At 42.1% G+C, this 16676-nt stretch overlaps 1 protein-coding gene across 3 annotated transcripts in view; it reads left to right on the forward strand.

Moving 5' to 3' along the window:
• SORCS2 (sortilin related VPS10 domain containing receptor 2) overlaps positions 1–10552 on the forward strand; it is a 1741628-nt gene extending 1731076 nt beyond the window's left edge. For 2 of the 3 annotated variants that reach the window (XM_029591638.1, XM_029591657.1), the window contains exons 26-27: positions 4724–4881; positions 8418–10552. In XM_029591638.1, coding sequence (XP_029447498.1) covers positions 4724–4881; positions 8418–8482 — 223 coding nt within the window. In that variant the 3' untranslated portion in view covers positions 8483–10552. The remainder of the gene's footprint in view (positions 1–4723; positions 4882–8417) is intronic. The other variant, XM_029591649.1, reaches the window with a different exon arrangement.
• The last annotated feature ends 6124 nt before the right edge of the window (positions 10553–16676 follow it).

Raw genomic sequence — 16676 nt, forward strand, 5'->3', positions numbered from 1 at the left:
ATCAAGTTGATCCACCCTATCATTGTGATATAATTTGTACCCTGGTATAGCACTGTCCCATTGGTTATCCTCCTTCCACCATGTTTCTGAGATGCTAATTATGTCTACCTCTTCATTCAGTGCTATACCTTCTAACTCAGGCTTACTTTTTAAACTTCTGGCATTTGCATACATTTTATTTGTATGTACAACTTTCTTAGCAGTTGAAAGAGATAATTTGGAATATTTTAACTGAATCTGTTCTTTACTTAAAGGAACTTAAGCTACTTTTGCCTTTACTGGAACCTCTCCATTGAGATGCTCTAACTCCATTGGAGTACAATGAGTTAATGAGTGCATATAAAGCTACTTGTTATAAAACCAAGTGAGAGTTTCTGGTTACAAAAATTAATAATTCTTTAAATAAGCCTCCTGAGTTATTTGCAACTGTTCACTGGTTCACAATTAAACCTGTCTCTCATGTACAGAAGATGTTGATCTGTGATGAGATAGCAGATCATTTTGAAAATAAAGTTGGTCAAATTCAGTCAACTTTTCTTCTAGCTCTGGGAAGTTTTCTCAAGGTTTAGGGTTGCCCATTGAGGGAATGAGATGTACAAAGCAGGGATATGATGGTGCCGGCCATCCATTGCTCCTACCATGTGGCAGGGGCCGGCCAATAGCACAGATAGCCCCTGTCACATGGTAAGGGCAAAGGGCCATCGGTGCCATTTTGTTTACTGACAGCCAATGGCCCAAGAGCAGGAGATCACTCCTGGGACCCCTGCTGGACCACCAGGCACTTTAAGAAAGTTTTGGGGGGTCAGGAGGGTAGGGGATGCTAAAGAATCAGATTTAAAGGGTCAGGTGGGTTTTTTGTTTATCTGCTCAGGTGCAGCCGATAAAAAAAAAGCGATCAGACCGCGGAAAATAAATTTCCTGATGGTCCCCGAAACCGATTCCGGTTCCGATTCACATCTCTAGTACAAAGTTCAGACTAATGATAGTCAGAGAGATAAATTAAAATCTGTGTGTTCTATGTTGGGCCCATGCCCATTTCATTTAATAGAGAGGAAGGATATTACTCATAATTTAATAAAACAGATAGTTAATGGATCTTTGTTGGAGGGTTGTGCTCCCGATATACAGTATTAAAATTGGGGACTGTGAGACCAGATGCTTTTGGAGTAAAACCCCATCCGAGTGTTACAAAACACCTGAAGCTTCTTTTTAACATGCCAAATGACCTCTCTACTATGGATCAAGTATACATGTGGGCCTTATTGTACTGTACCTCCTACCAGCTGAATCCATGGAACAGTCACTGGAGTGAAGATTCCTAGGTGTCAACTGTTTGAGCATAAGACATGCTGCTTTCCTTAGAAAGATTTTTTTGTACCAAAGTCCCCAGCCTGCCCTGCACCCATGATGGTGGCAGCAAATAATGACTGTATGTTTATGACAGGAGTAAAAGTTATGTCCTAGTAGGCCTTTTGGTTGGCACAGCAGCTTTACTGACAGAAGTGTGTTAAGACCTGGTTGGAAAATGTGAAAGATGTGGAATTCGAAGCTTAGGGGGAGAAAAAAATAAAACAGTACTTACCAGCAGCCATCCTCTGCTGTATTAGTCCTCCTTGAATTCCTGGAAAAGGGTGGAGTCATGGTAGGACCCAAGATATCTGGGCACCGCATTCAGTATTCACATGTGCATATCACATACCAATTTCAAATGCAGGGAATGAAAGCATTTCTGGTTCTTTAAGGCTCTGTCCCTTATGTGATAGCCTAAGCACTGCATGCATGTAATCCATTGTATAAATGTAATCATAAATGCTATACATATGCAATCACATGTGGTAGACCAGGGATATTATAAAGATCGCTTTTCATTTCCTTCCATTGTTACCTCTGATTGGGGTATTGAATATACATTCCAACTCATCTGTGCAGGGTTTGCAGTAATTGGTAGAAACATCTGGAGAAAATGCTTTGTTTCATTCAACAACTTCAGTCTCTGTGGTTTGAAATGCCCCAGAGGTTAAATGATAATATAAGTTAAATTTGACAAGCACAGGTATGGCAGAAGATCTAGCTGTCTGAGGGTCATTGTCAGCTTTAATCTCCTCATTAAGGACCCTAAATGCTCCTGAACTCCAGCAATGCATATGGATTATATCTTTCTGTGGCAGGACCAGTAGGCTGGTTATGAGCTTGAAAATACATGATTGTGACTGCCTTCTTACTCTGTTAGTCCTGGGCTGGCCTCCTCTCTCTACCCCTGTCAGCTCTCCCCCTCCTCTCTCTGTCTCCTTTACCTCCTACTCTTCCTTGTCTCTTTCACCTCCTCCTCCTCTGTCTCGCCCATGATCCATCTTTTACTTTTTCTAGAAGTCCTTCTACTCCAGTAGCCTTATCTCTTCCATCTTGACATCCACAATGCATGCTATCAGCTGAGTTCTTTGAATTGCATACATGCTAAAAATCTAACAACTAGTCCAAGGTGGGTGTTAAAAATTATGCCTTAATGAGTACACTAACCTTTAAAGCATAGGCCAGGAGTATAATCGGAACTGAATTTTTTGGGGGTCCAAGGTTAACATGCATGGGCATTCTGGTCAGCCCCCCACCCCACCCTACCCCATCCCTTTCCCCATCCTATGTGGGTCTTCATGGCAGTGGCTACAGAATCCTTTTAATTTCCATTAACACTCTATTATCTCCTGTCTCTTCACTGTCTCCATGGCCTGTCTCTGCTATTTCTCAATTTCCCTCTTTAGTTAAGGCAGCTTCTTTATACATCATTGGGAGTGCAATAATCCAAAGGCTCTGTATTTGATGGGAAGGTGTAAAACTGATGTGCACGGACCAGGAGAGAGACCTTGGGATAATAATGTCTGATGATCTGAAGGGAGCGAAGCAATGTGACAAGGCAGTTCTATAGCCAGAAGGATGCTGGGCGGCATAGAGAGAAAATAACTAGCAGGAAAAAAGAGGTGATAATCCCCCTGTACAGATCTTTGGTGAGACCTCACCAGGAGGTCCGTATCTCAAAAAGAATAGAGACAGGATGGAAGCAGTTCAGAGAAAGGCAACCAAAGTTGTGTTGGGTCTGTACCAAATGACTTAAGAGATGAGATTGGAGGAACCAAAATATGTATACCTTGGAGGAGAGGAGAGACAGGGGGAGATATGATACAGAATTTTAAATACCTGAAAGATATTAATGATGCATAAGAATCAAACCTTTTCTGATGGAAAGAAAACTGTAGAACCAGGAGTCATGATCTGAAACTACAAGGAGGTAGACTCAAGAACAATATCAGGAAATATTGCTCCATGGAAAAGGTGATGGATGCATGGAATGCGTTCCCAGAAGAAGTGGTGAAGACAAAGAGTAAAATGAAATTCAAAAGAGCATGGGATCAAACACAGAGGATCCCTAATGGCTAGAAGCTGGAAATGAAGATAAGGGGTAATCAAAAGGCATGGGGGCTAACCTGCACAGGGTATAGTAATTATTACCCTAAACAGCTTGCTGGGCAGACTGGATGGACCATTGGGTCTTTATCTGCCATCATGTACTATGCTACTGTGTTACTATAGAAGTATTAATCTCTCAGGCTGCTTAAGAGCAATTATATGAATAGGCGTTCACCCAGCCCAGACATTCCTGAACTTTGAAGATGCCGAGAGTAAAGAAAACTTTGATGGCCTCAGACTTTTACATGTCTATCACAGGGGTCGTGATATTTCCCATTCAGGTTAGCCTCCTTAAAGGCACAGGGGTTCCTAGACTGGCAGTGATTCTCATGCCTCCAGACCCTCTAACTCCTGCACTGTTCAGGGTCTTACTTAGATGAAACATGACCCTGTTGCTAGGGGCGGGAGCCTGAGCCAAAAGTGAGGAGCCCATGGCCCCAAGACCCACCTGTGGCTAGGCCTCTGGCATAGTCCCCCTCCCCCCACCATGTGTTAGGTTTTGCCAAATTTTCAGGAATTATTTCCAAACTAGGTAAAGCCAGAAGAAAAATATTTAAAAATTCAACTACTAAGGTAAAAGTTCTGAAGATTCTTAGGGCTTGCAAGATTGTCCAGAACTCACACAATGTAAAACCTGGAGAATAATGACAAAATTTCAAATGCCTGCTGTGCTATGTTTGCAAGGCTGCAAATATTCTAAAAGCAAGGCCAAGCTCTTAATATGTAAATTCTAAGGGGCGGATTTTAAAATATTTATGCGCGTAACCGCTCCTGCGAGTGCCGAGCCTATTTTGCATAGGCCCGGCGACGCACGCAAAGCCCCAGGACGCACGTATGTCCCGGGGCTTTGTAAAAGGGGCGGGAGCGGGACCGAGGCCTCCGGCACAGCAGCCGTGCAGGGGATCGCGCGTCGGCAGCCGGCCGGCGCAAGTTACGCCTGCCAGAGGCAGGTGTAATTTACAAAATAAAGGTAGGGGGGATTTAGGTAGGGCTGGGGGCGGGTTAGATAGGGGAAGCGAGGGGAAGGTGGGGGGGGGGGGGCCAGAAGGAAAGTTCCCTCCAAGGCCGCTCCGATTTTGGAGTTCTGATTTCGGAGCAGCCTTGGAGGGAAGGAGGAAAGCCATCGGGGCTCCCATAGGGCTCGGCGTAGCGCGCACAAATGTACCCCGCGCGCATATGTTTAAAAATCCGGCCCTAAGGGTCATTGTATTGCAGTGCAAGGGATAGAATTTAATCCTGCTCTATATTTTTCCACAATGTTTAGGAAAGTACCTGGCAGAACTGTCTATGCCCAGATGCACAATGAAAAGGAACAGGAGATGACCAGCCCTGTTAATCATAGCGAGGACACACAGAACATCATCCAGGGTGAAGAGTTCATTGATGATGATATGGATACTCAAACACTAGGTAACGCAAGAGGTAATTTTATTGGTCGGTCACTTGCTTATGTTCTGCATATGAATTAGGTTTATAAAAAGCCTTAGTTGAGTTTTTAAGCATCTCAGGACTCTTCTGTGAACTGAACTACTGTACTCAAGAAACATTCATTGTAGCATTAAAGCTGGGCAAGCCATACAAGACCTGAGCCAAATACCAGATTCAGACTTTTAACCCTGCCAGAAGATGAGCCAAGAGCTAACTGCGCCAGGAACACTGCCGCTGCCACCCCACAGCTGAACAAAGCTGAGAAATTGAAGACATGAGAGGAAGACAGAAAAGTGAAGTCTTAAAAGGGAAGAAAATGTAACAAATGCAACAGAAAAGGGGAAGACCAAAAAAAGAAGAAACAAGCAGAGACGAAAGATAAAGTCAGACCACAGATACAGAAAAGCTGGAATATGGTTTGTTTTAATTTTGAATAAACAAAAATTAAGCATTCATAGTAGATTCAAATTGCTTTGATACACCACACATGGAGTAAAGTGGACCCTAATAACATCCATTTAAGAAAAGCTTAATAATGTACTTCCTTACAGCTGTTTTGGATCATTCATAATCACTGGTCCATAACAACTGAAGAATTTGTATGAGTTTTTGGGGGAGAAAAAGATTTTTTGCAAATAAAATAATTCTCATTACACATGTAAAATTGGGTTTTACGCACGTAAATGCACTATTCCCATGAAGTGAGCTTTTGAAAATTGTTACAATATGCGCCATTGAATTCTCCATAGGATTTACCATGGAAGTGCACTTTACACGTATAAATGACTTTTGCAAATTGCTATGATAGCGTAAGCGTTACCTGTAAGCGTGCACTAGCAGAAAAAATGACTTCCCTTTGTTTTCCCAAAGCTTTTCTGCTAATGTGCGCTTAAAGGTGAATTTTAAAAGCCTGGTGCACACCAAATTAGCGAGATGGGTGCATATGTGGGGCCTTCAAGCGTCGAGCAAATTTTAAAAGCTGCCGCGATGCGCGTGTATCTCCCACAGCGCACACATATCTCACTTGTTTCCAAAAAGGGGCAGGGCATGGACATTTCGGGACCTTGCCAAGAGTTGTACGTGTAAATATTTATGCACTACTACATGCACCAAGGTTTCCTGCCATGTAAATTTACTTCTGCTAGGGACGAAGTGTAAGTTTTAAAAAATTAAAAAAATAAAGAAATCTTAGGGATTTAAAGTGTATGGGTCAAGTGGGGGGAATGGGGCTATCAAACTAGGGTGGTTGGCAGGATCTAGCTGGGACCTGGGCGAACTGGTGAAAGAACTGGTAAAACTGGGAATGGCCTCGCCACTTGCCCCTTTAAAAATTCCCCGACTTACGCAGTAGAAGCGGAATTTGTGTGCACATTAGGGGTGTGCATTCGTTTGCAATGTATTGGCAATCCGCAACGTTTAGGGCCATATTCGTTGTATTAGTTGTGTCGTGAAACGTATCGCAATTTCCCACAAATACAACGAATCTTCACTGAATTATTCGGCCGTCTAAAGGAGCGAATTTAAACAAAACCCCCACCTTCCTGACCTCCCCAAGAATTGCCAAAACTCCCAGGTGGTCCAGCGGGGGTCCGGGAGCCATCTACTGCACTCATGCCGTCAGCTGTCGGTATTCAAAATGGCACCGATAGCCTTTGCCCTTACTATGTTACAGGGGCTACCGGTGCCATTGTTCGGCCCCTGTCACATGGTAGGAGCACAAGATGGCACTGGCCGTCCATTGCTCCTTCCATGTGACAGGGGCTAACCAATAGCACCAGTAGCCCCTGTAACATAGTAAGGGCAAAGGCTATCGCCGCCATTTTGAATACCGGCAGCCGATGGCATGAGTGCAGTAGATGGCTCCCGAACCCCCGCTGGACCACCAGGGAGTTTTGGCAAGTCTTGGGGGGTCAGGAAGGTGGTGGATTTTGGTTAAATAAATTTTAGCCAGGAAACAAATAAGAATGGAACATATGAACGGATCAGGGGCCCCCCTTGCCGAATGCAACGTATCTGCCCCCCAACGAATACGAATACAGAATGCAACATGTGCGGTCCCTCTGCACATCCCTATTGTACATGCAATTGAGTGCATGTGTGCATGCAACCATGCTATTTTATCACATGCACACGTATACGCATGCATATTATAAAATGGCACGGGCTGACATGTTCGCCAATGCCGGTTTAAAAGTTACTAACTTAATGTGAATGATTTTCCTTGCGAACATTTTTTTCTACAAAAAAAAAAAAATCATACAAATTATTCAGTTGAAATGGACCAGTGATTATGCATGACCCAAAACAGTTGTAAGGAAGTACATTAAGATTTCCATAAACGGATGTTATGAAGGTCCACTTTACTGCATGTGTGGTGTAAAGAAGCCATTTGAATCTGTTATGAATGCTTAATTTTTGTTTATTCGTGTCTGGTGCATTCAACACTTGACTCTCTTTTGCTTTGGGTTTGCTTTAATTTTGATAAGGATTTTCTACTGATTTTGTTCTCTGCTAATTAAGGACCTGATTTACTATGTTTTGTTTTCCCATAGATTACAGAATGGGAAAAAGCCTTAGTAAATCAGGCCCTAATTTAACTGCGCTTATGTTTGACTTTTAGGGGGCTCATGTATCAGAGCTTAGCAGTGGTGCTAATCTGGGCCTAGAGCCATTAAGCTGCAAAGTTTTATCATGCGAGAGGTCCCACTATCATGGGGGGGGAGGGTGTCGCTGTCTGCGACTTTAGAAAATCCAGCTCTAAGTTACTTAGCCATATAGGCTATGAATATCTGCCCCTGAATTTTTAGATTCTAATTCATATGCAAACTTTTGTGCAAAGGTGGATCTTATTTACCTTTCTGTAAACTGTTGTTCAGTTCTTTCACACCAAATTATTAGTTCATCATTGGTTATAACATTACAGAGGTTTCCGCATAGCATAAGAAATGGTTTTATGATTGTATATATTTATGCCAGGAGGATTTTAAAGCCATTGTCAGATTTATTTTTATTTTTATTATAACATTCAGCTATGGAAATCAAAATACTTTCATACTCGCCCATCCTGTCTTTTGCTCTCTACATTTTATTTTGCCTGTTTTATCATGACCCCAGTCTGGGACTCCTCAGCCCCTCAGTAATACCTTCATGGAACGGGGGAGGAAACTCCTGACCCCTGCCTGCCAGCGTCCAGTTGCGGGGCAGTGGGATGGTGAAGGGAAGTGCCAGGCTGTGTCTTCCTCCGGCACCTGTTTCTCCTTGGAAACTGCTGCAGTTTACAGTCACATGAAGCATCACCTCCGGGTTCCATTGTAATAAGCACCCTAAAACCGCACCGCAAAAACTGCCGAGATCCACGGCCTCGAGGCACTGTTGCTGCATATCGTTGCTACTCTGAACTGCTGAGCAAGCTTCTTTTCTTACGTTAGATCGCCTTTTTCATTTTATGCCCATAATCCCTGAAATGTAAGAAACTTTATAAAGAGAAAACCCGCTGAAGCTCTCTCTCATTGTTTTCTCTTCTCTCTTAGGCAATCACTCCGGCGTGGTTCTAAGCATTAACTCTCGGGAGATGCACAGTTATTTGGTTAGCTGATGTTTACAGCTGATAAACAAACATAAAAGACTCTTCTTTATATTGTTTTACTTTTTCCCTGGGATGTCACCAAATTGCAAACCTGACTGTAATGGGTGGTAAAGACTAAGGATATTTCGAACAATTGTGTCCAGCATCTGTTCCTCTGAGAAGAATAACACATCTAAAAGTTTCAATACTGTTTTCATACGGTAGAGGCAGAGCTTCTTAAAACTGAGATTGAAAAGATACCATGTTTTCTGTTGTTACAGTACATGCAAAATACATTATATACACACAAAAATGACATGTGTGTATGTACATGTATATATACATATACACACACACATATGTGCACGCACTGTATAAGCTAAATTTTCAGTAAGGTCGCTGATGTTAAAAGTATGCATATTTTTTTCAGCCCACATGCACAGGCCCAGATGATTTTCAGACACAGGGTACCTGCACACATTGTCTTTGAAGATCGGCTTGTATTGCAGCTAAAAGCATGCATGTTATTGGCATGACCTACTACTTGTGTGCATTTTTTAAAATTAAATATGCACACAATTTCCAACAATGCCCCCAGAATGGCTCTCTCATATGTGGCTGAAAGTATGCATGTTGTGAAGTTTCACGCATACTTTTAGGGGACTGAAAATCCACGTATGTGGATTTAGCCAATCTACCCACATAACTCCTTGTATTGGGCCCTTAGACCCCAACTAAGCTTTTGAAAATGTATCCTTATATATACTGTACATGTGTGCCTGTGTGTATATATACTAATTGTTAAGAAGAATTGCCCTTTTAACTTGAATTGTTGATCCATAAGATTGGTACAAGAATGGAATTTTTGTCCCTGGAAATATGACTTTTGAAGCTCAATAAGAAGCAGGCAGTGATGTGAAGGACAGTTTCCCCTCTTTTATATTAATTTACATGGTGTCACTACATGGTCTAATTCAGCAGTACTGATGCTCCTTGCTCACAGATGACCTTGAGAACTAAATTGTCTTGTATCTGAATTAGAAGCAAAGATCTTATGTTTAAAGAGTAAGGTGACAAAGTTGGACCACACTATTCTGCTTTATACTGGAGAAGTTGCCTCACTCATTGGGTTTCCTCGCTATTGAAAATAGAACTAGATGCGATAGAGGTTGCTAAAAATGACCCTGTTTGCAGACCAGATGCCTTCAATTTCAGAACTCCTGAGCTCATTAATAGTCTTGCGGCTAAGAACCTCAAGAACAGCAGGAATGAGAACAAAAAAGCTTCCAATCATTGATCATGCTTGCATATGTTACATGTCAAATAGTGTAAATACCTATTTTATGTCCTACTTTTATGATAAGGAATTCCACGAATTCTCCCTCACCATTCTTAACTCCGTGCTTGTTTTAGGATTTGTGCTGTATGGCATAACAGAACCATTACCAGAAACACTAAGCAATTCAATTTCATAGCAAGTCTAGCCTCCATTGTTTGATAAAAAATTTGAATGTACACCTTTCAGGCTATGTCAATTTCTAGGGGGACATTGAAATATTTTGGTCCTCAAATATTCTAATAAATAAATCACTATGATCAGGAATTGGAGAGATGTTACCTAGTAAAGATACAGTATATCAGAATTTTACTTTAGATATGTCTGACAATAGAATATAGATTTATAGTTGATCTCATTCATTATCCTATACATGATTGTGTTATATATACTGAACTGTTGATAAAGAAGTCATATGTACGTAATGAATGATGGAAAAGCAAATTTCCTGGGAGTTAATGTGCCATTGAAGGAGCTGAGAGCCTAATGCAATGCAGAGGTTCCTCAAGACAGCACATATAAATAAATAGGGAAATCCTTTTCCCTAGTGGTTATTATCAGTTTTAAAGACTATGAAAGAAAATAATTAAGAACACTGAGTCTTTATAAAATTTGGGCTGCTGAAGGTAATTGGCAGTCCTTAGCATTAATGTTCTGTTTTCTGAAATACAAGTAAATCATAATGCGGGAATCCTATGCCAGTATTCACACCACTTTTAGGCCGGGATTTTCCATTCTCGCAGAGAATGGTGAATCCCAGCGGTAATGGGGGGCAGGGGGGGTGAAGGGGGGGGCAGGCCCGCGAAAGCCGGCAGCGATCACACCACTGCGGTGTGATCGCTGCTGGCTTTCGCACCCAATAGCGCCACCATGAAAGGTGATGCTATTGGGTGCGCTACTGGCAGCAATAACGGGTCTTACCTTATCGCTGCCAGCGAAGTTACCGCCGCGTCCACCTCCTCGGCGCCCCGACTCCTCCCCTTCCTGCCCCGACTCCGACTCTGCCCCCGGCAACCTATTACGTGTGATAGACTTACAAAATAACCCCCTTAGATTTATAATTACATAACAAGAAATACATGTACAAAACATAATAGAGGTTAAAGTATTAATGTGTACCAAATAGATCAAGCATTTGAATGTAACCATAACTGATGATCTCAAAGTTGCCAAACCATGTAACAAATTAGTGGTGAGAGCCAGAAGAACAATGAAAGTGCAAAGAGAAATATACGGTATAAACAGCAGGAAACACAGAGGTGATAATGCATCTACACAAATCATGTAAGTATTGGCCACAGTGCTGCAGGTCGCATCTTTAGAATGCTATAGAAGTTGAGACAGTCCAGAAGGAGACTACCTAAGTAGTATAGAGTCCACACCATAAACCCTACGAGTAGGGCTTTTGGATTTTAGGGTTTATATTTTTACTCTCTTCAGTGTCATAAGAAACTTAAGAATTGCCATACTGGGTCAGACCAGAGGTCCATGAAGCCCAGCATCCTGTCTCCAACAGAGGCCCAAGGTCCCCGCCAGGATCCCATAGAATAGGTTTAATCCTTCTTGCTCATAACAAGGAATAAGCAGCAACTTTCCCAAGTCCACATAGACTTTTCCTCCAGGAACGTGACAAACTTAAGCCCCCTGCTACTTCCATTTGCTGTGGAAGCACAGTAATTTCAAGAGGGAGTTTTGGATTAAATGCCCAAACCCTGATTTTCAAAAATCAAAGGGGACATTTGGAAATCAGGGCTTTAAACATTTTCATCTGAAAAACTCCAAAACTGCTATGTTGTAGGAAGTTGCTGCAGCCAGTAGCTGGGAGTCTCTGTAAAGTACTGAAGATCAGGTGCTTGGTATTCAAACTTTACATTTTTGTTATGAATGAGGAAGGGCTCGAGGACCTAACAAGGTATGTGCTAGAGGATAAGAGAAGAGAGAGCAGAGGGATATCGTAGTGACATTCAAATTCCTCAGAGGCATAAATGTGCAAGAGGCAAACATTTTTCAGTGGAAAACAAGTTCTAGAGCAATGGGTCATCATATACAGCTGAAAAGGCTTAGACTCTGGAGTAACAAAAGGAAACATTTCTTTATCGAAAATGTGGATGTAACAAACAGCCTCCACGAAACCAGAATCCCACATCAAGAAAGCATGGAACAAACATAGAGGATTAGCGGGATCAAACAGGGGCTGTGGGTATGACAACATAAAAGAAATATGTTATCATATTCTGTGCTTCTAAAACTGGACAGGCTACAATGTGATTATGGGGCCTGTCTATGAAGCATTTTTCTCCTATGACAAAATAGGAAAAATGCTTTAGTGCAGCAGGGTCCCTAGACAGGCTGAAAATTAAGGATGTACCAAACACCAGCCATGAAAATAATTCCTGAAATTAATGCTAACAGACTAATTACTATTGTCAAATGCCTATAATATAAAGATTCAAGTTTTTGAAATGTACCCTTAGGTTTACTGGACAATATTGACTTACAGTGTGGTTACAGTGTTGTTCAAATTTTGCTACTCTTGCCTCCAAAAGTCTGTTTGATTTCTATTTGTGAATATGAGAGCGCTATATAATGTAAGCAGTAACTGCATAAAATATCTGCCATATTTTTGTATATATAACACAACTGATCTATCTATGTATATAGGAGACCAGTTCAGGATATAAATTAAACCAAACTTAACATTATTGTGAGCATTATAACCATGTTAAGTTCCAGTTTCTCTGACTCAACTTTCCTTTCTTCAACAAAACAGTTTATAAGATAACAGAATATAATTTTCAGAGGAAAAGTATAAAATTCAAACCTATAATCTTAATTTTGTACATGACTCCCTTTTCCTGACGGTCTAATAGTTCATTAGAAAGTGGTTGATCAGATGGTGTAGTGGACTGCAGGTGAAAGCACCCAAAGAGTGGCCAAATCCTCTCCTCTGGCAGCACCGATAGTTTGCAGTCCCAACTGGTCTGAATTTTAATTTACATAGAAATAAATTTACAAGGCTGCGTCACTGGCACAATTTGAGTACACACAGTTCTAGATTTGTCTGTGCTAAGCTGGTGGCTAAATTTCAAAGTTCCAATACAGAGATCAAATATTTTACATCACTCTTTTCTAGATAGGGTTCCCATTGGAAAACGTACGGGCCGATTCAGTAAGTCCGCTGGAGAGCCCTGTGCGCGATTCAGTATTTAAATGAGGGCCCGGCAGTAGAAACAGGCAAAAGGAGGCGTTAGGGACACTAGTGCCGTCCCTAGTGCCTCCTTTTGGCCCAGAGCGGCGGCTGTCAGCAGGTTTGACAGCCGATGCTCAATTTTGCCGGCATCGGTTCTCGAGCCCGCTGGACAGCCATGGACTCGGAAACCGGACGCGGCAAAATTGAGCATCCGGCTTTCGAACCCGACAGCGACGGGCAAACTTCAAATTTCTTTTTTTCTTTTTTTTTTCTTTTTACTTTTTTTTACCCTTCAGGACCTCCGACTTAATATCGCCATGATATTAAGTCGGAAGGTGCACAGAAAAGCAGTTTTTACTGCTTTTCTGTGCACTTTCCCGTGCCTGAAGAAATTAGCGCCTACCTTTGGGTAGGCGCTAATGTCTGAAAGCAAAATGTGTGGCTTGGCTGCACATTTTGTTTTCTGAATCGCGCGGGGGAATACCTAATAGGGCCATCAACATGCATTTGCATGTTGAGGGCGCTATTAGGTTCGGCGGGGTTGGACGCGCGTTTTCAGCCCCTTACTGAATAAGGGGTAAGGGAAAACACGCGGTCCATGGCGGGTTAACAGTGCGCTCCGTCAGAGCGCACTGTACTGTATCGGCCCGTTAGAGAGATAGCTGTGGCTAATCTGTAGAAGTAAAAATGTCAAGAGGCTAACTAATTTATTGAGGCATGAACTATCCACTTTATGAGATGCATGGTGTAGTACAGGAGGTAGATGTATATACATGGAACAGATAATGTATATACAACATACAGAAAGGACATTAAAGAGTTCCAAAAGCATATCAAAGTGTGCTGCTTCGCCATGCCTTCCTGATAGAGTAGTTCTTATAATTCACTCTTTAATACAAACTTCCTCCTTCAAATGGTTTTTGACTCAGAGCTTCGGGATTCCAGTTTACAGTTCAATAGCAAAATTGTTGATACATCTTACTCCAGCTTTAGATATGCTACTCCCAGTAAAGCCCCAAGCTTTTAAAGTGTGTGGCATATCCCCAGCTTTCCCAGGGAAAGGATCTTCTGATTTATTCACTACAGAATGCTTCCCTATACTCACTGTTTCAGATCATAAGAACATAAGAAGTGCCATACTGAGTCCATGAAGCCAAGCATCCTGTTTCCAACAATGGCCAATCCAGGTACAAGTACCTGGCAAATACTCAAACATTAAATAGATTCCATGCAACTAATGCCAGTAATAGTAGTGGCTATTTCCTAAGGGATCCGGATTTTAAGAATTACGTGCGGGCATAGATTTGTGCGCGCAACCCAGCACACTTGTGCACCTTGCGTGCGCCAAGTCCTAGGGGAGCCCCGATGGCTTTCCCATTCCCTCCGAATCCGCTCCGAAATCAGAGCAGCCTCAGAGGGAACTTCCCTTCCGCCCCCCCCCCCCCCCTCCACCTTCCCCTATCTAACCCGCCCCCCAGCCCTACCTAAACCCCCCTACCTTTATTTTATTTTTATTTACGCCTGCCTCTGGGCAGGCATAGGTTGAGCGCGCCAGCCGAGTGTCGGCACGCGATCCCCCGGCACGGTTGCTGAGGCTTCAGTCCCGCCTCTGCCCCGCCCACTCCCCACCCCTTTTTGCAAGCCCCGGGACATACGCGCATCCCGGGGCTTGCGCACATCGCCGGGCCTATGCAAAATAGGCTCGGCGCGTGCAGGAACTGGTTTTAAAGGGTTACGCGCATATTTATGCACGTAACCCTTTTAAAATCCTCCCCTAAGTCAACTTGATTAATAGCAGGTAATGGACTTCTCCTCCCAGAACTTATTCAAACCTTTTTAAGCCCAGCTTACACTACTGCCCTAACCAACATCCTTCAAGAATGAATTCCAGAGCTTAGTTGTATGTTGTGTGGGGTCGTCACTGCTCTCAGACAGTGGTACAGTTAGAACTGTGTACTCCTCCTCCTTTCTCGAGGGGGATCGGCTTCCATGTTACTGCTAACTATTCTGGAAGTCCTTCTGTCTCAGTTCCATGCAGGAGGAGGTTTACATTCCAAACTCTAGTTTTAGCCTCACTGAACACACTTCCCATTAGAGCAAGTGCAGAATCTCTCCTTCCCAGTACCACGAGTACCCTCAAAGGTCAGAGCTTCACATTCTCTGGGGCATACCCATGTGACTCAGGTGTTTCATCTATTTTTCAAATAACGTGCTAACCACAATAATGTAAACATTTTTTCAGAGATCAAGGGTACACCAGTCGGTGAAAGAACCAAAACATTGCAGATGAAACCCAGTTTTACAAACACATTAACCTTTTCTAGAAAGCAAAACAGTGCATATATAAAGTGTATAATAGGAGACCCGGGGAGGGAGGGGATGTTAATGTTTTAAATTATGAAAAAAAAGAAAAGTTTAGTTTGCTTCAATGGACATTTTAAGCTGGAAAGGCCAGAGTGTATCATAGGGAAAGGAGACTAACATTTTGGATGAAGGAACAATTACTTGAGTCTTGGGAACAGTACATTCAGGGAAGAAGAGAAAGGGATGGTGACTATTGCAGCAATAGACTAGAAATTTAATAGTAAAGTGCTAGAGACTTAAAGGACTTATTTGCATAAGGTGCAGGGGAGACCCTAGAAAACTGACTCATAGGCATTAGTACAAACAAAATAGATCAAAATAGAATTGTAAGAATTACTTCAGCTGAAGACATTTTGACCAGAAGGACCAGGTTAAAATACTGTTACCAAAGGGTCTTGGCGCATCAGAGGACATAGCCATGGGGAATAATTATTGAGTGGCCTCACCTAAGATACAGTAAACAGCAAGGTCAGCTCTACGCTTTATATAAGTGGCATGCATTATTGGTAATTTTATGACATGTATTAAAGCCAAAATTGATAACTCTTTGGAAACAGTGATCTACTTACTTATGGCAAAATTTATCAGCATAGCCATATCAAATCCCAACTCTCTAAGGGAAAACAGAAGAATCACAAATGAAAAAGAAGTCCATAAATAGGGTAGCTGGTTTAAATGAATCAAACATTGTACAAGATATCTGTTAAAGAAAGAATAGCAACAAAACTTTTAAGGCGACTATATATTTGGTCGGTTTTCAGTGAGCCAGTGAGTAGAAATGTTCACTCTGGTAAAATTACCAGGATAGTCAGCAGAACATAGTAGGATAAATGTTCCACTGAAAATGCCAGGTTAAATTTACCCCAAACAAGGTATATGGGTAACTTTAGGATAGGTATTTTTCTAACCAGACTTACCCAGCTATTTGCACTCACGGCAAAAATGTAACCATGCCTCTGGAATGCTTCCGTCAGCACCTCTTTTTATTTGGCTACATTTGTGTCGGTAAATGGGTTATCTGGGTAAACTCTAGCCAGCATGGGAAAATATTGAAATCTTGGGTGTTGTCCAGGTAACTGACCAAGTACCTGGTCAAACCTTTTGAATATCGACCTCTAACATTTAGCATGGCTGGAGACACTAGAAAGTTTCTCAGGGCATACAATATAAGAACACTGAATAGATATTTACATTTCTCCGAAGGACTGTTTGTATTGTTTAAGAGGAGCATTAAAAAGGGACAGGGTAAAACTGAATAAATGACAATGCACTTCAATATGTACCGACATCCATTTTTTCTGGTATTCTGATCTTACTGATCTCTATCTGATGCC

This window comes from Rhinatrema bivittatum, chromosome 1 (assembly GCF_901001135.1).
Source record: "Rhinatrema bivittatum chromosome 1, aRhiBiv1.1, whole genome shotgun sequence".
Classification (NCBI taxonomy): domain Eukaryota; kingdom Metazoa; phylum Chordata; class Amphibia; order Gymnophiona; family Rhinatrematidae; genus Rhinatrema; species Rhinatrema bivittatum.